The sequence below is a fragment of the Phaethon aethereus genome (genome assembly GCF_964289735.1).
Source record: "Phaethon aethereus genome assembly, chromosome: 2".
Lineage (NCBI taxonomy): Eukaryota > Metazoa > Chordata > Aves > Phaethontiformes > Phaethontidae > Phaethon > Phaethon aethereus.
Window position 1 is genome coordinate 24,583,473 of NC_138582.1, and position 24,187 is coordinate 24,607,659.

At 40.7% G+C, this 24,187-nt stretch overlaps 2 protein-coding genes across 2 annotated transcripts in view; both read right to left on the reverse strand.

The window, feature by feature from the left end:
- The window catches only part of SPAG1 (sperm associated antigen 1), a gene marked incomplete at its 5' end in the record, with an annotated part of 45,190 nt that extends 29,018 nt beyond the window's left edge, over positions 1–16,172 (reverse strand). Inside the window, 7 exons of the mRNA XM_082014751.1 lie at positions 135–265; positions 6,330–6,435; positions 6,920–7,038; positions 8,361–8,428; positions 14,814–14,936; positions 15,302–15,461; positions 16,033–16,172. Coding sequence (XP_081870877.1) covers positions 135–265; positions 6,330–6,435; positions 6,920–7,038; positions 8,361–8,428; positions 14,814–14,936; positions 15,302–15,461; positions 16,033–16,172 — 847 coding nt within the window. The remainder of the gene's footprint in view (positions 1–134; positions 266–6,329; positions 6,436–6,919; positions 7,039–8,360; positions 8,429–14,813; positions 14,937–15,301; positions 15,462–16,032) is intronic.
- Positions 16,173–22,969: 6,797 nt separating this feature from the next.
- POLR2K (RNA polymerase II, I and III subunit K) lies at positions 22,970–23,938 on the reverse strand (the record flags this gene model as incomplete). Its single annotated transcript, XM_082015071.1, has 2 exons — positions 22,970–23,085; positions 23,878–23,938. The coding sequence occupies 2 exons, from the start codon at positions 23,936–23,938 to the stop codon at positions 22,970–22,972; spliced, it is 177 nt and encodes a 58-aa protein (XP_081871197.1).
- Between the last annotated feature and the right edge of the window lie 249 nt (positions 23,939–24,187).

Genomic DNA, 24,187 nt, shown 5'->3' on the forward strand with positions numbered 1-24,187 from the left:
AAGGAAATAGAATAATAAAATAATATAAAGTAAATAAAAATAAATTTAAAATAAATCAAACAGAATGTAAAATGTACCATTTGCTAATAGAAATAGAATAATACATAGAAGGGCAAGTTCATATTCTACTTTACCTTTTACATTGCCAGGTTCCATATCTAGTACCTTCTCACAGTCCTGCAAAGCACTGTCCCAGTCCTGAAGTTTGATTTCTGCTTGAGCTCTGTTATTATATGCAGCTGCTGTGGGTATTACTGATATACTCCTGAAAAAAGGGAGTATTGACCATGGTAGGCTCATAGTTAGAAAACCTGACTGTAGAAACACTTCACTATTGGAAGCTGAAAACAGTATTATAAAAATATTAATACTAATTTTCTAACTACAATAGAGTTTAAAAACTTCTTCCTGGGAGACCAGAGGCAACCATCCACCAACTAGATTTAGCATCTTCAGAGGTCTGTTGCTTGCCAGGCCAGACATGGCTCATCTGTCCCTTAAACTTTTTGCTGCCATCCATGTAGACTCGAATGAAACTGCCACATGAAACCTTCAGAGTATCAAGTAATTACAGAGCTCTGGAGGCTATGATGAAGAGCATGGGGGGCCATGTGGTCTTCTCCTAGATCTTGCTTGTAATAGGGACAGACTCAGGTAGCAGTCAATGAATTGTCCAGGTCAATGTCTGGCTGCGTGGCTGGTAATGTAGGCAGGGCTTTAGCTTCTATAAAAACAGGATGATCTCCGAGGAACAAGGACAACTGGGATTCATATGACAAAGTGGTATAAGACAATCTTTGCCAACACCCTTGCTAACCTAGCAAGGAGGACTCTAAACTATGTTCACTGGGAAGAGGAGGCAATAGGGAGGTGCCAGGGGACAGCATACTGGAAGAGACTCACACTTTCCTTGTGAAAAAAGCATGACTGGAGGACCGTCTCAAGTGCTTGTGCACAAATGCACAAAGAATGGGAAACAAAAAAGAAGAATAAAAGGTCTGTGCAGCTACGATCTCAGTGAGAGAACAGAGGTATGATGGGATAGTTTGTGTGGCTCAAATGCTGTGATGGAGGCATGCAGACTCTGTAGAAAGACTAGGAAGGTAGGGAGAATGAGATGCATTCTAGCCTAAGCAATTAAATGTATGAAGGTTTATCTTGGAACAGGCAAGAGACTCACAAGCCAGTCAAGAGAGTTGGTGGGTAAGAATAAGAGATGAGACTGACATGGTGACATCATGGTAAGCACCTGCTTCAGACTGCCTGATGAAGAAGAGCAAGCAGATGAAGTCTTCTTCAGTCAACTAGAGGAAGCCTCACAATTACAGGATCTGGTTCCTATGGGGGACCTGAACCGCTCTGATGTCAGTTGGAAGGGCAAAAACACAAGAAATCCATGAAACTTCTGGATGACATCAAAGACAACTTCTGTGATCCTATGAACTTCCTGACACAATCAACAAACTGACGAGGGGGAATGCTCTGCTGGAACTGTTACTCACAATCAAGAACAATGCAAAAGTTGACAAAAGCTTTGGTTGCAGCAACCATGACATAGTAGACTTTAAGATTCGGGGAGAATTAGAATTCTAGAACACTAGAATTATAGCCCTGGACTTCAGAAGGCAAGATTTTAGCCTGTTAGGAATCTGCTTGGCAGGATTATAGGGATAATGCCCTTTAGGGCAAAGGGTGCCAGCAGAGTTGGCTGATTTTCAAGGACAGCTGCCTCAAAGCACAAGAATGATCCTTTCCAATGTCCAGGAAGTCAAGGAAGCATAGAAGAAGGGATGAACAGAGAACTCTTGACTGAGCTCAAACACAAAAATTAAATACACAGCAGATGGCAGTGGTGATGGGCTACCCAGGTGTCGTGGTTTAGCCCCAGCCGGCAACTAAGCACCACACAGCTGCTCACTCACTCCCCCTCCCACAGTGGGGCGGGGGAGAGAATTAGGAAAAAAACCTCGTGGGTTGAGATAAACACGGTTTAATAGGACAGAAAGAAAGAAGGAAACAACAATGATAATACCAACACAGGAATGTACAAGAACAAGTGATGCCCAATACAGCAATTGCTCACCACCCAGTGATTGACAGCCCATCCCCGAGCAGCGATTTCCGCCCACCGGCCCACTCCAGTTTATGTACTGGGCATGACGTCGTATGGTAGGGAATACCTCTTTGGCCAGTCTGGGTCAGCTGTCCTGGCTGTGTCCCCTCCCAGCTTCCCGTGCATCCCCAGCCTCCTTGCTGGCAAGCCAGCACAAGAAGCTGGACTGTCCTTGACTGCTCAGCAACAACCCAAAACATCAGCACATTATCAACAGTTTCTCATCCCAAATCCAAAACGCAGTCTCACATTAGCTTCTGTGAAGAAAACCAGCTCTATCCTGGCTGAAACCAGGACACCAGGAGAAATACAAACACTGGCTAAGTGCAAGTGATGGAATTAATACAGCAAAAGCTCAGCTGAAGTTGAAAACAGAAAATTTTGAGGAGCAACAAGAAAAGCTTTTGTTTTTTTTTTTAAAGGTCTTTCAGCAGCAAAACAAAGATTAAGGAAACTGTCGGCCACTGGTCAATGCAGCAGAGAACCTAGTGACAAGGGACATGGAAAAGTCTGAGATAGTCAGTGGCTTCTTTGCTTCAGTCTTCCTTGGTAAGGTTTGTCCTCAGGCTTCCCAGGTCCTTGAATGTAGAGGCAGATTCTGTAAGAGTGAAGCAGTACCCACAATAGAAGAAGGTAAAGTTAAGAAACACTTTAGAAAATAGGATATACATGAGTTCCAGATGGGGTGTTTAGGAAGGTGGCCAATGTTACTACAAGACAGTTGTGTATCATCTTTGAAAAGTCATGGTGATTTGAAGAGGATCCTGGTGATTGGTAAAGGCTAACGTCACATATATCTTCAAGACCAGCAAGGTGGAAGACCTGGGAAGCTACAGGCTGGTCAGTCTAACGTCAGTTCTCAAAAAGATTATGGAGCAAGTCATCCTGGATTCCTGTCCAGGCACATGAAGGATAAGAAAGTGACTGGCAACAGCTAGCATGGCAAATCATGCCAAGATCAACCTGATAGCTTCCTTTGCTGAGTGGCTCAGTGAAGGAAGGAATAACAGAGGATGTTGCTTACCTTGATGGTAGCAAAGCCTGTGACTTTGATAAGTCTTTGATAAGTGTTCTTATAGCCAAATAGTTAAAACATGGACTAGGTAAGTGGACAACAACGCAGACAGAAAACTGACCAGACAGTTGGGCTCACAAATTGAGCCACGCAAAGTCCAACTGGTGACCAGCTACTAGTGGTTCCCCTTTGGGATCAAGTTTTTAACATCTTTATCAGGGGAGTATAAGATGAAACAGAAGGAACCCACAGAAAGTTTATCAATGATACAAAGCTGGTGCAGGAACAGTCAATAATACACTGGACAGCAGAACTCCAGTCAAAGGGACATTAACAGGCCAGAGGAATGCTCTGGTAGACATCTCAGGAAGTTCAGAAAAGGCAAGCACAAAATCCTGCTCCTGAAACAGAGTAACTCCAGCAACAGTACAGGCTGGGTGCCAACTAGCTAGAAAGGAGCTTTGCAGGAAAGGACCTGAGGGCTCTGGTGGACAACAAACTGAACAGGAATCAACAGTATGCTCTCAAGGCAAAGAAAGCATACCACATGCTGGGCCATGTTAGCAAGAGCATAGCCAGGAGGTCGACAGAAGTGTTCTTCCCCTCTCTTAAGCACCTATGAGACAACAGGTGGAGTACTTTTGCTCAGTCTAAGGCTCTCCTACACGCAAAAGGCACCAACAAACTGGAGTGAGTCTAGTGCATTCCGAGGATAGTTAGGGGGCTGGAGTACATGCAATACTTATGGGGAGAGTCTGAGATAACTAGGTTCGTTCAGGCAGAAGCAAAGGCACAGGGGAGACCTTGTAGCTATTTTCAGTTACCTAATGGGAAGCCATGGAGAAGACAGAGCTACATCCTTCTCGGAAGTGCACACTGATAGGACCAAAGGCAATAGACACAACTTGCAAAAAGGGCATTTCTGATGATGTTTTAGGAAAAAAAATTTACTGTAAGGGTAGTTAAACACTGCAACAGGCTGTCCAGAGAGGTTGTAAAATCTCCATCCTCGGAGATACTAAAAACTTAATTGAACAATTAATTGAGCCTGATCTAACTTGGCCCTTCTTTGAGAGGTGGTTTGCACAAAATATCTTTCAGAGGTCACTTCCAACCTAAATTATTCTATGATTCTGCAGTATAACTGAAATTACTAAGCAGAGTGATTTCAGTAGATGTATGCAGAAAAAATAGGCAAGATCCATTTATTTTAAAATCACATCAGCATAATAGAACTGTGTCAGAGCACATCCTCAGCAAAAGTTTTGAACCTCTTTAGAAATGAGAGAGAAGTTTAAGGTTTTTTGTAAAATAGAAAGTACTCTCTATGTTCAGCTTAGAATAGTAGGCCTCATTACAAGACAAACAGAATGAATAACTGTACCCGGATTTTTTTTTATATAGAACTCTAGTCATTTTCCCTTTTTAGCCATATACAAATAACCCCTTCAAGCTATTATCAGTTCACTCCAAAATATGTTTTATTTAAATATTTCTAAATGTAAGAAAATAGAAATTTTCAGATGGTATTAGAAAAATGCCCAGTTATTACAGGATGCAGTGTCAATGTCATATATTTCAGAAGGTGTACAATGCCTCATGGGGATCAAATATGGAAAGACTCTCCATTAGGAAGGATTCTGCCTATCCCTATTAATTAATACCTTATTTATGCCTGAAAAGGAGAGATTTTAACTTACTTTTATATGATGGATTTGTATTTTATTTTTTGTATATGAAATACAGCTGTGGATGTTTTTTATATTCATGCTTATGTATTTAAAAAAACCAAGAAAGATGTTAAGGCTGCAAGTCAAGAACAAAAAGTACACATCAAATGCCACAGTTTAAACAACCTATGCACTATGAATATCAATACCTTTGTGCACATATATACATCAGCAATCTCCAGGTAAATTTTCATAAGCTGTTCTACAAAACCCTGCCTCCTTCAGTGACAGTATGAATGGTGCTTCCTAAACATAAATCTGTTCGATAATTATTTTATTGCTGTTGCACATGATTTATTCCTATTCATTATTTTCTCCATATATATCTGCACTGACCACAGACACATTAACTTCCTCATAAATTTCTTTCGAGGATATCCCACTATAATATCATAGCCCATGAATTATCTTAACACTTCGTCTCACAGTAGTGCCATATCATTACCCTCAGTTTACACCAGTAATTAATACACTAAGATTCCCATATGCTCTCAATTTCTAAGCGACAACTTTGACACTTCTAGGACTCATAGTTTTTTTAAAGTCTTTATCATTTCAATGCACAGAGTTAAAAACAAAATTGAGTTTCCTTAAACATTAGGTTAGCATGTTAGCAGTCAGCACTTTTGCAAGTCAGACCTCTAGTGTCTCAAGATGAGTAATCTGAATATGAGAAACAAATGTTAGTCTCATGAAAATCCTGGTTTGTATAAATGCCGTCATGTTTGAACACTGTGGAAAAGGTAGAGAAAAAATCTAGTTCTCTCAAGGTAGCATTCAGATACCTTAAATGAAACACTGTCCTCTTCCTGTCGTGCTTAATTCCATTCACCTTGAACTTTTCTACTTTTGAAACTAATACAACAGAGGTCTTGTAGCAACAACTTCTATTTATATAAATAAAGCCAAAGTCTGAATGTGGACCACTGTACACTAAACAAGGCAGGCAACCTGTAAGAGTCTCATATTTTTTAAATCCAGTGTTTATATACTTTCCTTCTGAACTGCTACTAATTACAGCGTTAAAATGAAGCTGCACACAATGATTTTTCTTTCTCCTAAGAAGAGGTTATTAAATCAATTTTACTTATTAACAATTGAGACAATCCTACCAATATGATTAATTAGACTTCATTTGTAATGAATTTAGTTTCTCAACACACTGCTTATCCTTTTATTTTTGTAAACTTGCCCTTGAATCTCAATGGTTTTGAAAAATGTGAAGATCTTCGTGGCACCTGCAGATTGCATCCCATCACCATTTATCTACTTCTCTTCCTGATAAATAAAAACTAATATCAGGATGCAACAGTGCTTTAAGTACTCTTCTGTCAAATCTTTTTGCCCTTTTGAAAATAATCTAATTGTCACTAGTTGCTTCAGTAAGAAGTTGCTTTAATTACATTGCTCTAAAAATAATATTCACAAGTAATGGTCATTAAAATAACAGAACACAATAGTATTTACTCACCGACTGTAATATGTCACTGCTTCCACATAATCCCCAATGGCAAAGGCTTCATTGCCCTTTTCTTTTTCACGAGTAGCAATAAAAATCTTTTCTTTCTCTGTCATGCCTAGAAGAAAAATTTATACATAAGAACTAGCAACTTTCACAGATGCAGTCAAAATACTGTCAGCTAAAACAGTTAGAATGTCATTATATATTATTTTTTAAAATAATATGGCTTACTAAAAGACAAATCTGTATTTTATTTTCTATAAGAACTTAAAGCCTTCTGATATGTATACAATTCAGAATACAAGATGAAGGTGGTTGGCTAACCTCTACTGTTGGTTTATAGTAGAAATATGCTTTATTCTTTTACCTATTGTGCTCAACCTAAACACAACATAAATATTTGAACTGATTATTAACACCAAAACTAGAATTTTTTCAGATATGGCTTCAGTTAACCTTCTAGGAACTTTTAGCATCTCTAGGGGCTGAAAAATAGATAAAGACACTTTTACCTCTATAACATGCTTCTTAAATTTGTATTCACACTCTACAACACAGTAGTACAATTAAAGAAAAATTATATGTTTCTAAGACATTACCAGCTGTGTCTATTTTCTTTTCGATTATAGGTGGGCTTGGCCTACTAAAGAATCTTGTTTTTGAGTTATTTTCTTCACAGCCTTCATCAATTTTAGAACACTCCTTTTCCACATCGAACCTTAAATTGATAAAAATAACAAATTCAATAATGCTGCATAGCAAGACTACTCTACTAATAGGAAGGCATACTATATTTCCACTATAAACCAAAGGAAAAGAGAGATAAAGGCTGTGTTCAGTTATCCATGACTAGTTAGGAAAAAGATGTTTTGTCTTATTTCCTTTCCTTGTGTTGGTTTTGGGTTTTGTTTGGTTTTTTTGCGTGTGCTTCTCCTGCTTATACATTACCTCCCCTCTTCCTCCTCCCTTCTGGTTAAAACCAAACCACGAAAATGTCCGCCTCACCTTCTCACCATCCCCCCCCAAAAGAGAGATAAAATTTAAGAACCAGTATCATCAGGCTCAATCCCAGCCCTATCAGTCATCTCTGTTAACCTTTGCCAAAATAACTAGGAAACAGCTTCAAAGCAATTAATATTGTAAAGGTGAGACAGATTTCAAAATAGTCTCAGACACTTCCATGGCTACTCTGAAGCAGCTTTTGAAAATAACGTTTAGGAATTTATATCAAAGAAATATTGCTGCCATAGTCCTATAAAACAAATACAGTCATAACCAATTCCTACACTGTCTAGAAACACTACACTCACTGCTTTTCTGTTTAGGACTTAATGAAAAATATCCTTTGCTTTCTACAATAATCTTCACAATATGAATAATTTCTATCTGAAATAGACACAAAATTTTGAGAATTTATCCAATTCAAAACCTTTTCAGGTAAGACTAACTGTCTCCATTTTGATTCTGATATTTTGCTAGCCTACTTTTACCTATTTATTTTAAATTAACCACATTTCAAAATAGGTGCCCTTAAGATGGGGCTCAGTGCAGGAATAAGGATTCATCAATTTTGTTTTTAATTTGGAATTGTGACTTCAGATACACAGAAGATCAAATTTATAAGCCCAAATTAAACCCTAGAAGTGCTTACAAAAAAACCCCCTGATAAATTAAGCTAATTTTAATCCCTTGGTTTTATGTACCTTCATAGATTTTATAGCTTAGATGTTGAAAGGAAAAATACACTCTGAAACAAAATCACGTTTTATTTCTATTTTCTGCCAACTTGTTATATTTCATGCAGTTTGAACAAAAGTATAGACTAAATTGTTTTCAGCTGTTAGCACCACAATGCATCATTTGCATTTTAACAAAATATTTATTATGGAAAAACTAAGTTTCACCAAAGTGTTATAATTCCCTGAAATACTGACCTTAATACTATGTGTCTGGAAAATACTTTAAAAAACAACATTTAATAATGTTCCATTATTAAACAAATACATAAAATTTAGTAAAAACATAAAAGATTTAACATACTTGTCCCATTCACTGTAATCCCGTGGTATGTTTTTCGTGTTTCTTTGTTTGTTTTGTAACTTTTCATGCTGAAAGAGAAACAGCCAGCCTGTAAGACAATTGTTTAAAGTGGAAATTCGCAGCCTTCTTTTGTTTTGCTTTGTGTCTGCAATAAATATTCCTAGTAACTAACACTATTCATGACTAATCTCAGCATAGTCTTGAAAACTTAATTCATGTTGCTTTAACGAAAATATTTATGTATTTGACATGTCATTGTAATCTGGGGAGCTCTTCAGCCTCACACTTCCTCTCCACTGCCCTGTCACATGTCACAGGGGCACTGAATAAAACTTTTAGATACAAGATTGGTCTTCGTAATTAGTATTTTGTGCTACCATTTTCCAAACCACCCTTTCAACACAGCAAGGGAAAACTCAGTCTTGGGCAACTGCAGCCTTGTGATGAGGTGTTTGACACTGAGATTGAATCAGTAACCTTGTTTTAGGCTTGCCATTCCCAAGAGAATGCAATGCGCAGATTCTGATAGTCCCTGGAACCCTCATAATGAACTTAAAAATGAAAAATTTGTTTGACTTCAAAATAGCATCTGTACTTCTTTTGACTATTTAACGCTCCACTCAGGCTAATTCCCGAGATGATTTACACTCATTCTAGCTTTTAGACAAGCTTCATCGCCGAGATTTGCCTTAACTAAAACGTATCCTTAGGACCTTCCTGCAACAATCAGTCCCAATAACAGATCTGATTGACTTGTATCACAGCCCATCTCCTACACTAATGGAACCTATTTCCATAGCTGGCACCTTTGGCATCTCTTCTACCTCTGTCATGAGACTATATTTCTGATATGTCCCTCCCTGCTTGTTGACTTCAACAAAAATTAATAGCAAGGTGTGGTTCCAAACAGGTATTCCACAGTGGAACAGCCAGTTCAACATATTCCCCATCTACTCTGCCCTGGCTGTTCAGCCCTCCTCTTACATTGCAATCCATCACTCACTGAGTTAGACCAATGTAATTGTTCATAGAGTTGCAGATTTACAATTATCTGGGTTCAAACAAACAATTGGATAGAGATTACAGTGCAATCCCTAAATATCTGTACCAGTTCAACTGAGCATATGATAAACGACCAAAGAAACAAGCAGTAGCCTCTTAAACTAGCTTTACCAGTGGTGACACTGTAACAAGGAAATACTTCTGCAGTTGGATGTAAACAACCCAATTTACATAATGCAAATGTGACCCTTCCTGTAAACACTTCTGACTATCTATAATATTAGGTTACATAAACTTTTATAGTATGTAACTTCAGAATTACTCTTAATGTTCTCAGTCTTTCAAGAAGCTAGACAAAATGATGAATACCTTTTGTGATGAACACATGTTTGGAGGAGGTAACTCCTAAATGTGGCTTCCTGAAATAAGACTTATCATTATGTATGCATCCTGGTGTATATTACAAACTTACTAATTTAATAACTATAAAATCTATTTTTCAAACCAGAAGTCCTTAGCTTAAATGAGGACAAAACCAGTGAAACTCTCAGAAGAAAACTCATAAGGTATAGTCATGGTTTAAGCCCAGCTGGCAACTAAGCACCACACAGCTGCTCACTCCCTCCCTCCCAGTGGGATAGAGGAAGAGAATTGGAATGTTAAAAGTGAGAAAACTCGTGGATTGAGATAAAGACAGTTTAATAGGCAAAGCAAAAGCCGCACACGCAAGCAAAGCAAAACATGGAATTCATTCACCACTTCCCATCAGCAGGCAGGTGTTCAACCATCTCCAGGAAAGCAGGGCTCCATCACACGTAACGGTTACTTGGGAAGACAAACACCATAACTCCGAACGTGTCCCACTGCCCCCTTCCTTCTTCTTCCCCCCAGCTTTATATCCTGAGCATGATGTCATATGGTATGGAATATACCTTTGGCGAACCTAGGTCAGCTGTCCCAGCTGTGTCCCCTCCCAGCTTCCCGTGCACCCCCAGCCTTCTCGCTGGGAGGCCAGCATGAAAAGCTGGACAGTCCTTGACTGCTTAGCAACAACCCAACACATCAGTACATTATCAACATCTTCTCATCCCAAATCCAAAACAGAGTCTCACACTAGCTCATATGAAGAAAATTAACTCTATCCCAGCTGAAACCACGACAGATATTAATACTAATGCAACTTTAATTTAGAGAGAACTACAGTATGTCCTTTTAAGGAATAAGGAAGAAGTGTTGACTCAAAAATGCACAATTTTAAAAATTCTAAGTCTCTCATTCTTGGGACCATTGTAACCAAGTTGCGACTCCGGCAGAGTCAGGAATTTCTAAATCAGTAATATTTCAGAGCATCTCATCCAAGAGGCTTTGATGAAAAATGTATGTTTGCATGCTGTGGAACTGGGAAAAAAAAAAATCTCTGCCCTTGTAATTTTTTTATTACTATTCTATGTCAGCTAACCAGTATTTTTTAGTTCAGAGTATCTGAAATAATATGAAGGTTATACAGATATATATATCCATCACAGTGGATTTTTATAACATAAAATTTGGAATGCGTGTTGCATGCCCTGGACTGTAGCTTGAGGAGGTATCTGAGGACAGAAATCTCTCTGGAACAGTATTAGGAAACTGTCTTTGGCAAAGGAACCTAAATCTGCTGAAATCCCATCTATACAGTCTTTTGGAAGTATCTCTAAACCCATGCTTTAGTTCTGGAAAAAGTGAGGCAGCAAAAATAATAATTAAGCAATGTGGACAGTTAGGAACGGAAAAACTCAAGCTGTCTCTCCAGTCCTCTTTTATTTTGTGGTATAGATGTAACCTCGATGTCGTGGGCTGTGAGAAAGAAAAACAGGGGTGTAAGACAGAAACTTCCATATTGTGTTAAAGAGGGAAATATTGCATAAAGTTCATGCTTTATCTATTCATTTTTGGGAAATCTTCCCCATGACTTCACATCAATAAGAAGAAAACACCATATAGAGTTACAAGCTATTAGTAGTGAATTAAAAATGTACCTACAGCAAGAAAATCTGCCTACAGACACAAGAAGATGCTTCCATTTACCAATATTGTACCCATTGGTGCAATTCATTGTTTTAGGGTCAATAAGGATTTCCAGAATTGGCTTCATTGAAGATACTGAACTTCTTATGCATCAGATCAGATGAACATACACAGTCTCCAACCAAATAACAACATGAAATTATGGAAAGGTTTGTGGATTTCTTTCTAGCAGGGAGGAGAAATTTATCATGCCAACTTTATACTTGATACCACATTACAAAATTATGTGATGCTAGTGTAAAAAATAATGACAGTCCTAATTGATTAGCAAAACATGTTTAAAAACTGTAACACTACACATAGCTTTATCAGCAAGAAAGAAAATAATTAAAAACTGATTAAGTATATTAATCTAATTTTCTTAAGATTTCATATTATCATAAATTCATATAAATATAGCATATACTATAGAAACAGCTTATTTTTATTCAGTAGTGATCTAGCAGTGGCATAATTGCAGTGCTACATAAAAAGATTAAACTCTAAAACTCAATTTCAGGCCTCCCTTCTCTCTTCCAGCACAGGTTACAATTACTTCAGAGGCCGTTTGCTTGTACAGAAGGGATGGAAATCATATACCACAGATATAGCATAAAGCTCTGTCTAGGTTTCCTGGGTAATAATGCTAGTACCTAAACCTTGTATGGAGAACAAAAGTGGTAAAAACTTGATCTGAAGACTGTTGCATGGTTTAAAGTAGGAGAAAAAAAATGAGTAAATATTTTGTCTTTCAGTGAAGAACACATCCTCTTTAGTAAAACTGTATAACCTAGATTTCAAGCCACCTTCCACCATTTTATGCTTATATTCTAATAAGGATGCACTGAGTTCACATGGTATTTTATTTACTATTTTCTGTTGTAGGAAACACTTATACAGGACATAAATCAAGAGTAAAGCTACAGTGGTACTCTTATCTCAGCAAAATAGGATAGCCAAGAGGAACATATATTGCAAAACGTGAAAGAGGACAGATTAATGAAAAACAAAGAAACAAAGTAAAAAAAAAAAAGCACAGCTTAGCCTCAATACTAACCACTTACAAAGCATTACACTGGAATTCCTGGCCTCTTTGTATACCACATAATGGGGAGTCCCTAGTTATCCCAGCTGCCTTGGTCTGATGTCTAAGCACAAGCTTACAATAAGGAGTAGTTTCTGACAACACAGGAATATAAATCAGGCATTTACTAATACATAATTATTCCAATACAATTTCTCAAATTAACAATTAATAAGAAATATCACATGACCTGTAAGGATCCTTTCATAAAATTTCTCACTTCCAAAAAGAAAAGTCCACCAGTGGATTTGTTATAACAGTGCCCCAGAATTCCAAAGAAAATAGTAGAATTAAGCTGAAGTGATCCAAGACTTTGGGCAATTCCTGCCTGACCAACCCAGTGGCCTTCTATGATGGAGTGACCACATCAATGGACAAGGGAAGAGCCACCTATGTCGTCTATCTGGACTTCTGTAAGGCCTTTGACATGGTCCCCCACAACATCCTTCTCTAAACTGGTGAGAAATGGATTTGATGGGTGGACTATTGGGTCCCACAACTGGGATGAGGAATTGGTTGGATGGTCACATCCAGAAGGTGGTGGTCAAGGGTTCAATGTCCAGATGGAGATTGGTGATGACTGGTGTCCCTCAGGGGTCCGTATAGGGACCAGTACTGTTTAATACCTTCATCAATGACATAGTGGGATTGAGTGCACTCTCAGCAAGTTTGCAGATGACACTAAGCTGAGTGGTGTGGTTGACATGCCTGACAGACGGGATGTCATCCAGAGAGACGTGGACAAGCTCTAGGAATGGGCCTGTGTGAACCTCCTAAGGTTCAACAAGGCCAAGTGTAGGGTCCTGCACCTGGGTCAGGGCAACTCCAGGTATCAATACAGGCTGGGGGATGAAGGGATTGAGAGCAGCCCTGCGAGAAGGACTTGCGGGTACTGGTGCATGAAAAGCTGGACGTGAGCTGGCAATGTGCGCTCACAGCCCAGAAGGCCAACCATATCCTGAGCTGCATCCAAAGCAGCGTAGCCAGCAGGTTGAGGGAGGAGATTCTGCCCCTCTACTCCGCTCTGGTGAGATCCCACCTGGAGTCCTGCGTCCAGCTCTGGAGCCCTCAGCACAGGAAAGACATAGACCTGTTGGAGTGGGTGCAGAGGAGAGCCACAGAAATGATCAGAGGGATGGAACAGCTCTACTATGAGGAAAGACTGAGAGAGTTGGGGTTGTTCAGCCTGGAGAAGAGAAGGCTCCGGGGAGACCTTATTGCAGCCTTCCAGTACCTAAAGGGGACTTTTAAGAAAGATGGGGACAGACTTTTTAACAGCGCCTGTTGCCATCAGACAATGGGTAACAGTTTTAAACTAAAAGAGGGCAGATTTAGACTAGATAGAAGGAAGAAATGTTTCCCAGTGAGGGTGGTGAAACAGTGGACCAGGTTGCCCAGAGAGGTCGTAGATGCCCCATTCCTGGAAACATTCCAGGTCAGGTTGGATGGGACTCTGAGCAACCTGGTGTTGTTGAAGATGTCCCTGCTCATTGCAGGGGGCTTGGTCTAGATGACCTTTAAAGGTTCCTTCCAACACAAACTATTCTATGATAACACCTGACAATTCAAAACAAACCCATCCCACACCTACTTTTCTCCCAATCTCTCCAATAGCACTACATTTAGTATTAGTAAGAAAAGCTGGTCACAGACAAAACAGATTTCAGGCAGATAAATAAATGGAGAAAAAAAAAAATACGAGGAAACTAATTCCTAGGAAAAAAGGTGAATGTTTATGCTGTAGTTTTGAAGATTTGTTAAGTATGCTTCATGGCTAAATTAGGAAGTATGCTTTACGGCTAAAGGTGGAATACCAACTCAAGGTATACAACAAGGGGAATCAAAGGCTACATATACACCAGTGCAACCCAATATAAAAGTGGCTATAGAGTGAAACAGTTGGTGCAGAGGGTCCAACATCCACACTGTATGTGTTTTAGGGTATTTATCTTGGATTAGCTCTTGTCTGGACTCATGGAACAAAAGCCTCCTGGCATAATTTCATCCAAAAGGAACCTGGTTCATATGCTTAAACACCAATTGGAAATGTGAATCAATGAACAGAAAAGGGTGTTTAAGGAGATTTGCTCCAGAAGTCAATTCTTGATCAGAATTAAAACATTATTACAAGACACATGCCAGTACTAAGGAAGCACTTTTGTTTAAGCGTTGGTCTCTTGCAAAGGAACATAAAGGTTTCTATTTTCTTGTTAACAAAATACATCTAGTAAGAAAGGCTCAATGACTAGAGGTTTGTACATATAAAATTTCCCAGTTGTAGACAGACATATAATTAACATACATTAGAAAAGTGGAGATACCTGATTAGGAAGGCAGCTGCTGGAAGAACGAATAGGAGGCAAATTATCTTGTCTTTCATGCAGTGTGTCTGCTCTCGGGAAGTGTGGTTTCTTATAATCTTCATTCATTTCTGTCACCCAGCTCTGAAAATAAATAAATAATATATCTGTACCTTAAAGCAGTAGAGCAGCTATACTTCATAGCCTACAATGACCCTAACAACTATCTGTATAATGCACTGCTCTTAATGGGGAAAAGCAATTAAGACAAAGAGCAATTGTGCTTTTTTGAATAAAAAGTAATCTACAGAAAAAAGATCTGTAGAATTAAAATGGGCATTAAAAATTCAGTAATGTTAATTCACAAAAATAATAAAAAAAAATCAACATAATCCTTTGATCACTTCCTCATTTAATCAAACAATTACATTCTACTTAGGCACAAGAGGAAGATTGATACATCAAAGTGATTATATTACTGACCATTATAAATTACAGTTATACTGTACCATCAATTCACCATTAATTGTTTCCCATTCTTCAGCTGTGAAGTCAGAAGCTGTGGCTGCAGGCTTATCTTTTCTCAGAGCTCTGCTCCTTGGATCTAAATGCTCAATACGCTTTTCACAAAACAATGTAAGTTCAGGATAACATCCCTCTTCACCAGACCTTTAAAATGCAAAGATATAAAAGTTACAAAAAAGAACTAAACTGCGCTGGATCCTCCAGATTTCTCCCCACTTGTAGTCTCTGTGTAGTCACCACAGTGACTGCAGAGGAGGACTTTCCTGTTACAACTTGACTCTACTATCACCCAATACAATTTCATCAGAAAATTCCAGTGAGTTAACCTTCAACCACTTTCCAATGGACACACACATAGAGTTCAAAATTATTATCACAGTGCCCATAAAAAAAAAAGCTCATGTCATTTTCAACAAAAGTTAAACAGGCTGAAATTACCACAGTCAGGTAAGATGGCTTCATGACAGAACCAAAATCCAGTGGCAGCATTTGAGAAAAACCTGGCACTGAGTTACTCAAACCTTTTGGATGGTTAAAACAGGACTTGGATTTCTAGAATTATCATTTGGACACTTATAAAATGAGTGTTTCTATTTTAATTTTTAAATTAGAAAGTCACAAAGAGGTTCAAGACAAATAGTATTTAGGTACGGGTTCCTTTGAATTTTACAGAACAGGAACATAATTAGTTATGAAATTAGGAAAATATGTTTACCTTAAAACCCTGTGAATCTTTTCGAGATGTTTAACATCTGTGCATTTTTCAATGAACTTGTAGTCCAGGTGACCAATAGGTATTTGATAAGTTTTAGTGGTTCCTTGGTCCAGCAGGAATGGTACTGAATCATCACCCATAACTAAATATTAAAAGGAAAAAATGTAGTTATTCTGTAGGCACTTAGTTGAATTTTGAAGCAATGCTAATTTAAGGACTCACACTGCTCATGATCTGCAGTACTATGTGAAGCAAGCAGACCTATTGCCACAAAAGAAAAATTTCAAATTTGAAGACCTGATCATGCAAACTTTTCTTGATAAAGGTTTGCTAACAGAAGTATGGTTATATACGAGATATGTTTTGGAAAAAGAATATAGAATCATAGAATACTTTGGGTTGGAAGAGACCTTTAAAGGTCATCTAGTGCAAGCCCCCTGCAGTGAGCAGGGACATCTTCAACAACACCAGGTTGCTCAGAGTCCCATCCAACCTGACCTGGAATGTTTCCAGGGATGGGGCATCTACGACCTCTCTGGGCAACTTGGTCCACTGTTTCACCACCCTCACTGGGAAACATTTCTTCCTTCTATCTAGTCTAAATCTGCCCTCTTTTAGTTTAAAACCATTACCCCTTGTCCGATGGCAACAGGCCCTGTTAAAAAGTCTATCCCCAGACTGCAGTAAGGTGTCCCCAGAGCATTCTCTTCTCCAGGCTGAACAACCCCAACTCTCTCAGTCTTTCCTCATAGTAGAGCTGTTCCATCCCTCTGATCATTTCTGTGACCCTCCTCTGCACTCACTCCAACAGGTCCATGTCTTTCCTGTGCTGAGGGCTCCAGAGCTGGACGCAGGACTCCAGGTGGGTTCTCACCAAAATGGAGTAGAGGGGCAGAATCCCCTCCCTCAACCTGCTGGCTACGCTGCTTTGGATGCAGCCCAGGATATGGTTGGCCTTCTGGGCTGTGAGCGCACATTGCCAGCTCACGTCCAGCTTTTCATGCACCAGTACCCGCAAGTCCTTCTCGCAGGGCTGCTCTCAATCCCTTCATCCCCCAGCCTGTATTGATACCTGGAGTTGCCCTGACCCAGGTGCAGGACCCTACACTTGGCCTTGTTGAACCTTAGGAGGTTCACACAGGCCCATTCCTAGAGCTTGTCCACGTCTCTCTGGATGGCATCCCGTCCGTCAGGCATGTCAACCACACCACTCAGCTTAGTGTCATCTGCAAACTTGCTGAGAGTGCACTCAATCCCACTATGTCATTGATGAAGGTATTAAACAGTACTGGTCCCTATACAGACTCCTAAGGGACACCAGTCATCACCAATCTCCATCTGGACATTGAGCCGTTGACCACTACGCTCTGGATGTGACCATCCAACCAATTCCTCATCCACCCAACAGTCCACCCATCAAATCCATCTCTCGCCAGTTTAGAGAGAAGGATGTTGTGGGGGACCATGTCAAAGGCCTTACAGAAGTCCAGATAGACGACCTTGGTCCACTGCTGTGGTCACTCCATCATAGAAGGCCACTAGGTTGGTCAGGCAGGACTTGCCCTTGCTGAAGCCACGCTGGCTGTCTCAAATCACCTCCCTGTCCTCTATGTGCCTTACCAGAGCTTCTAGGAGGATCTGTTCCATGATCTTCCCAGGCACAGATGTGAGGCTGACAGGTCAGTAGTTCCCAGGGTCCTCTTTACTACTCTTTGTAAAAGTGGGTGCAATGTTTCCCTTTTTCCAGTCTCCAGGGACTTCACCTCACTGCCATGACTTTTCAGATACAAATGGAGAGTGGCTTGGCAACTATGTCAGCCAGTTCTCTCAGGCTCACCAGGTCCCATAGACCTGTGCATGATCAGGTTCCTCAGGTGGCCTCGTGCCTGATCTTCTTTTACAGCAGGAGTGACTTTGCTCCCCAGTCTCTGTCTTACAGTCCATCCCCTCGAGAGGTGTGGGAAGAGAGACTGCCAGTAAAGGCTGAGGCAAAGAAGTTGTTGAACACCTCAGTCTTCTCCTCGTCTGTTGTTACCCGTCTGCCAGTCTTGCTCATCAGGGTGTTACGCTTTCTTTGACCTTCCTTTTCTGGCTGACATGCAGAAGCCCTTCATGTTATTCTTTGCATCCCTTGCCAAGTTCAGCTGCAGCCATGCCTTGGCCTTCTTGACCTCACCCCTACACAATCAGGCAGCTTCCCTGTACTCTTCCCAGGATACCTGTTCCTGCTTCCACTGCCTGTGCATTTCCTTCTTGTCCTTTAGCTTGACCAGCAAGTCTCGACTCAGCCATGCTGGCCTCTTGCCTTCCTTTCCTGATTTCTTACACCTGGGGATCAAGAGCTCTTGTGCTCTATGGAAAGCACCCTTAAAGACCTGCCAGCTCTGTTCTGCTCCCCTGTCCCTGAGGGCAGTTTCCCAGCAGGTCCTATTGACTAACTCCCTGAAAAGCTGCAAGTTTGCTTTCCTAAAATTCAGGGTCCTGACTTTACTCTTCACCTGCCCCATATCCCTCAGGAATGCGAACTCCACCAGTGCATGATCACTGCAGCCTCAAATCTTGACATCACCAATTAAGTCACTTGCATTGGTGACCAACAAGTCCAGTAGGGCATCCCCTCTGGTAGGGCTGTCTATTACCCTGCTTAAGAAGTTATCCTCCATGCACTCCAGAAGTCTCCTGGATTGCCTACAGCTCATCATGCTACTTTTCCACCAAATGTCAGGGTGGCTGAAGTCCCCCAGCAGGACGAAAGCCTGTGAGTGTGATGCCTCCTGTAGCTGGCGTAAGAAGGCTTCATCAATAGACTCTCTTTGATCAGGCAGCCTGTAGTAGACACCAACCACAAGGTTCCCTTTGTTGCCTCAGTCTCTTATTCTGATCCATAAGCTTTTGACCTGCTCATAGCTATTCTTCAGAGACAGCTCTTCACACTCTATCCCTTTCTTGATGTAGAGGGCAACGCCTCCACCCTTCCTTCCTCACCTGTCCCTTCTGAACAGTCTGTAGCCCTCAATAGCCACACTCCAGTCATAGAATTCGTCCCACCAAGTTTCAGTAATGGCATCCAGGTCATAGCTTTCTAGCAGTATGGTGGCTTCCAGCTCCTCCTGCTTGTTGCCTATGCTGCATGCATTGGTGTAGAAGCAGATCAGCTGGGCTGTCAGCCGTGTCATCCTCTTAGAGGAACACCCTTTACTTCCTTTGAGGTCCTTCTCTGGTGCAACAGGCTGAGGGGCCTCGCTAGCACCCTGTCCCTCTAACCCTGGTGTGCCATCCCACAGCTTGTCATGAGTAAGCCTGATATTATCCTCCCCTCTCTTCAAGTCTCATTTAAAGCCCTGTCAATAAGCCCCACTAGCTTGTGAGCAAAGACACTCTTCCTCCCTTGAGAAAGGTGAATGCCATTTGATGCCAGCAAGCCAGGTGCCATGCAGGCCATCCCATTATAAAAAACATGAAATTGTGGTGGTGGCACCAGTCACAGAGCCAAATGTGTACAACTCTACTGCTTCTGCAAGGCAGAACAAGCCTGAAAGACCGCTTAAAGAAAAATTGCCAATTTTTGCCTACTACATTCTCTGTTTTTCTTTAAACACAATATGGTGTTACCTATTTTAAGCAAGTGTGGTGGGGATGAAGGAGAAAATGGTGCAGGACCCTCTACTTTTTTCAGAGGGAAGATGATAACCAACTCCGTGTATCTAATGGAATGATAACCTTTGCCTTCTCTGTAGGCAAAATAAATCCAATTGTTTGTCTTTCCTCACTAACTGCATTTTCTGTGTCTTTGATTATATTAATGCACCAGTCTGTAACTGATGAAGTGAGGCGTTCAAATTGGACACTTGTTGTCTCCCTGTACCTTTGATCTGCTTATCTTGCATCTTTTTCTATTTTGATTCCAAGCTCTATGGAGCAGAAATTCGTTTTTACCTCATGTTCTATAGTGCTTAAAGTGATCAGTTATGTTTAACAAGTACGATAAGGGCAGCTAGTTACTACGTGATAACAACTATGTATCGACATAAACCCAATTAAAATTATTGTGTTCTTATGCCTAGCATAATTACACATATTAATTTGTAGTTGCACAAAAATGTTTACAATACAGTATCACTTCAGTAATAACTGGTCATAATTAGGTATTGCATAAAGACAGGGTTCTGCCCCAAGAATTTACAGTTTCAGTACGGGAAAAGAAACAACATGCATGGAGAGACAGACAAATACAAGAAATAATTAGGCAAGAGTAAAAAGCAAGAGAGGCACATATCACAAAACTGCAGCATTTTCTCCCGTTTCCGTTATTCCCGCAGATGTTAGGAGCAGGGAGCTCCCCGAGTGCCCAGCGCAGCTCGCAGGTAATGAGGTGACAAGGCGGCCTCGGTCGCACGGGGCCACGGCTTCGCCGCAGCCAAACGTGTTCCTCTCCTCCGGCCGCCTGCGGGCAGCTCCCCGGAGCCGCAGCGCCATGCCCCGCTTCGCGGCCGCCGCCAATACAACTTTCACCCCCCGGAGTCAGGAATTTACCTTAAAATCCCACAGCAAAGGCTCCCCTCACACCAAAGCCGGAGCCGCGCGGCCGAGGCTGTGCCTAGCAACTGTTGCTATGTACAGCATGGCGGCCAGGACGCGCTCGGGCGAGCGGCAGGGAACCGGGGACGACGGTGCAGACACGAGGCTGTCCTCCCCGGGGACCCACAGAGCCCCAGCAAGCTCCAGCAGCGACACTGGCGTCGTGCGGCGGACTGCAACACCCACCTGCCCGGCGCCGCGCCGTCTCCGGGAGACGGACGCGACCTGGCCCTCGCCTCAGCCGGGGGACGTCCGCCACTCACTGGCCGCCGCGCATGCGCAACTGGGCTGTGGCGGCGGTGCGCGCCCCTTCCTCCGCCGGGCGGGAGCGAGGAGCGGTCAGGGCTGAGAGCGGCGGGGCGGGCACTTGGGGGTATCGCTTTAATAAAGCATCACCTCTTTGTTTTCAGTGTTGTATTTTATTTAGCTTAGAACCGCCGGTGCCTCTCCCAACGCCAGCTGCCTACACCATTAGCCCTACAACCCCCGCCGTTTCCTAGAGCACGCCTGCGGCCCTTCCCGGCGGCAGCAGATGCTCTTCTTCACATTCCCCTGGCAGAATGAGGTACCCGGCCTGCCCGCACACCCGGCCGGCCCGCAGTACAGCCAAACCCATCCCTTACTCCCAACCAGGCCTTTTGTAGCACTGGTACTGCCCTCTCTTCAGTGGGAAACTCTTGAGCTCAGCCTTCTGAGCAGTCATGTCCACAGCCGATCCCTTGTTTCTGCTGTGCAGGCATGAGGTGCATCCTACACATGCCAATCCGGTGAGCAAACTGATAGCAATTGTTCAGCTATTGTTTATACTTGAGTGTATCTGCCTTCCAAGGAAAAATAAGGCTGTCTTAACAGCTAAGATCAGATCAAATACCAAAGAAAATCTTAACCAAAACCAGGTCCAAAACAAAATCTCCAGATTTTTTTTTTATGCCTCTAAAACGACCCCCTGTAGTTCATTTATGAGCCAGTATATGGACATGCAGTTTGTAACGAAGATACCTTACTATATCGGTAAGAGTTGAACACATTATCTCAACATTAACAGCATCATTAGCACCATCAAAGTTGATATTTGGAAGCACTTGAGGCTAAATTAGCATCAGGCACAATCCAGCTGTACTTGGTAGTACACTTTAGTGATAAGGATATTTTAGTATTACTTAACACACATTCCAACTAGACATGCAAAAAGTTTTGGCTCATCAATACAAAACCACCACTTCGATCTTTTCAGTACATACCCCTGAGAAGTCATCTGAAAAGCAAAACAAGATGCTATTTTAGTTTTGGGATGCTACACAAATTATCTTGACAGCACAGACCTAATTCTTTCTTTAAGTACAACTAAGTCAAGAAGCACTTTGGGCATTTCTGTTTATACATTGCTTCTTAATGCTTACCTTGCCTTCCTCCTCTCTTTTTTTCTGAGAGATTTTTTTTTTTTTTTGACACTTACTCCACAGCTGGGTGCCTGAATTGGGTGCTCTCAAGTCCTTCGAGATTTGCTATTTTGAAATCCAAGTCCATGTTTCAGACCTAGCCTTGTGTAACCTTCTATTTATTTTCAGTAGAATTTATTCAAACCACAGTTATGCAGTTCATAGGAGTCCAAAAAACATTTAACAAAGTTAAAATGCAAATAAAGTTTAGATGAGAGTAATGAAAACAAGGTTAACTCAAAAAGAATACAATACACTGAACTTAAACTACTACATACTCTGACTACAATTTAAAGGACAGCTTTAGAAATCTATTGCTGGAAGACAGTATAGACAAAAATTTAGTATCACAGTAAACTTTAATATCTCAATATCTTAAAACATAACAATGTGTATTTGTACACCAATGGATTTATAAAGCAAAGCTATCAGGTTAAACTGCAGCATAAAGTCACTGTATCTTCAGCAGAAATCATCGGGCATCAAAAACTACCACTGGAATAGTGCAGTTAAAGGAAAAAAATGTGTTGTGGTTGAAAAAAGATCAGGGAGAAGGAAGAGGGGGGAGGGAACAAAAGATTGCCTAAATCTAAAGTCACAGCTAACTACATAAAAGCTTTTCAAAACTCATCTTTAATTAACCCCAGAACACATTGTCTTTGTTAAAAGTCTGACTAATATCAAGCGTTCACAGTACGTCACCCAGCAATCACAGCTCATTATATTTTGCATGGAAAATGGCAAAAAAGAAAGTGCCAGGAAAGAAAACAAGATCCCAGTCACATTGCAGAGATTTCCCTATAGTACTTTGCTCTGCTGTATTGATTTTTGGCCTTGAAGGATTCTTACAGAATTAGTCAAAGCTTCCATTTGGTTTCACTTACATACCTTGTCTCCATCCACAGCTTCACAAATGCATTCTAGTACCTATGTAAAAGGATACATCTTTTTGTCCTTTTCTTGTACATTATTCTGTAACCACATTCTCTGCATCTGATAGGATCTCTTGCCTTTATTTCATTTTCTGTATGACATTCTGATGTGATGGAGAAAGAGAAAGGGAGTGGATAAACAAAACCAGCATTACTAATGCATAGATAACTTTCAAAAGTCATAATAGTCAAATTCCTATTTGTGGCAAACAAAACATAATAAAAAATAATTGTAGTGCATTTGTGTCAAGAGCTAAATGATATCAAGATACTGTGAAAAAAAATATTAGCAAACTTCACTTAATATTAAGATCAAAGAGGATCTTGCTAAAAATCACCAAATTATTACTGCACAGAATACATTCCACTCTTGATACATCTAGACTGTCTAGTAATGAAAATTTCAGCTCAGGCCTCCAAAGCCCCAAGTTTATTTTCTTAAAAGACAAAATATTTCTGAGATTCCTGAAGTGACAACTCATAATCACCAATTTTTAAGTTGCTGACATCTATAGGTAAGAGAGAATTTGACTACTGCACTTCAATAAAAGCTGAGTGACCACACAGCATTTAAAAAAACAAAAACCTCTCCGAGGTGCACTAAATAGAAGGTCCACTATCTGCACAACAAGCGGACACCTACAGATAGTGTCCTCTGGAGAGGCAGGACCTCTGCACAGCAACACAAGCTCTAGTGAATTACTTCCACATCACTATCTGTGTATACCACATATATGTGGTACCATCAGCATGGAAAGCTTTAAAGAACATCAGGATCCACACTGCAACTATTGGTATTTATGTACTCTTCAGTATAATGATTATGCATTCCTCATTATTAAAACACCAAGTCTCCAGTAATAAGCAAAAAAAATTCACTGATGTCTTGTCTTTACCTCCACAAATGTAAATCATTGGCTGCTGCTTTGGAGGCTGAACATCCTTCTGTGAATCCATGTTCTAAACAAAAACACACACAACATGCACACCAGTTTTGGGGTTTGTTTTTTTTTAATTATTTTTTCAAGGCATACACAATCATTTCAATATCTCTATGTAAAGCTAACAGAAGACAAAAAACTTCCTTAAAAGTAAATATAAACAAATTCCACCTGTATTTGATACACAGGATTTTTGATAATTCAGGATGGCAGAGACTTCAGAAAGTCATCTAGTTTAACTTCTCAAAAGCCGAGTAATATCAGG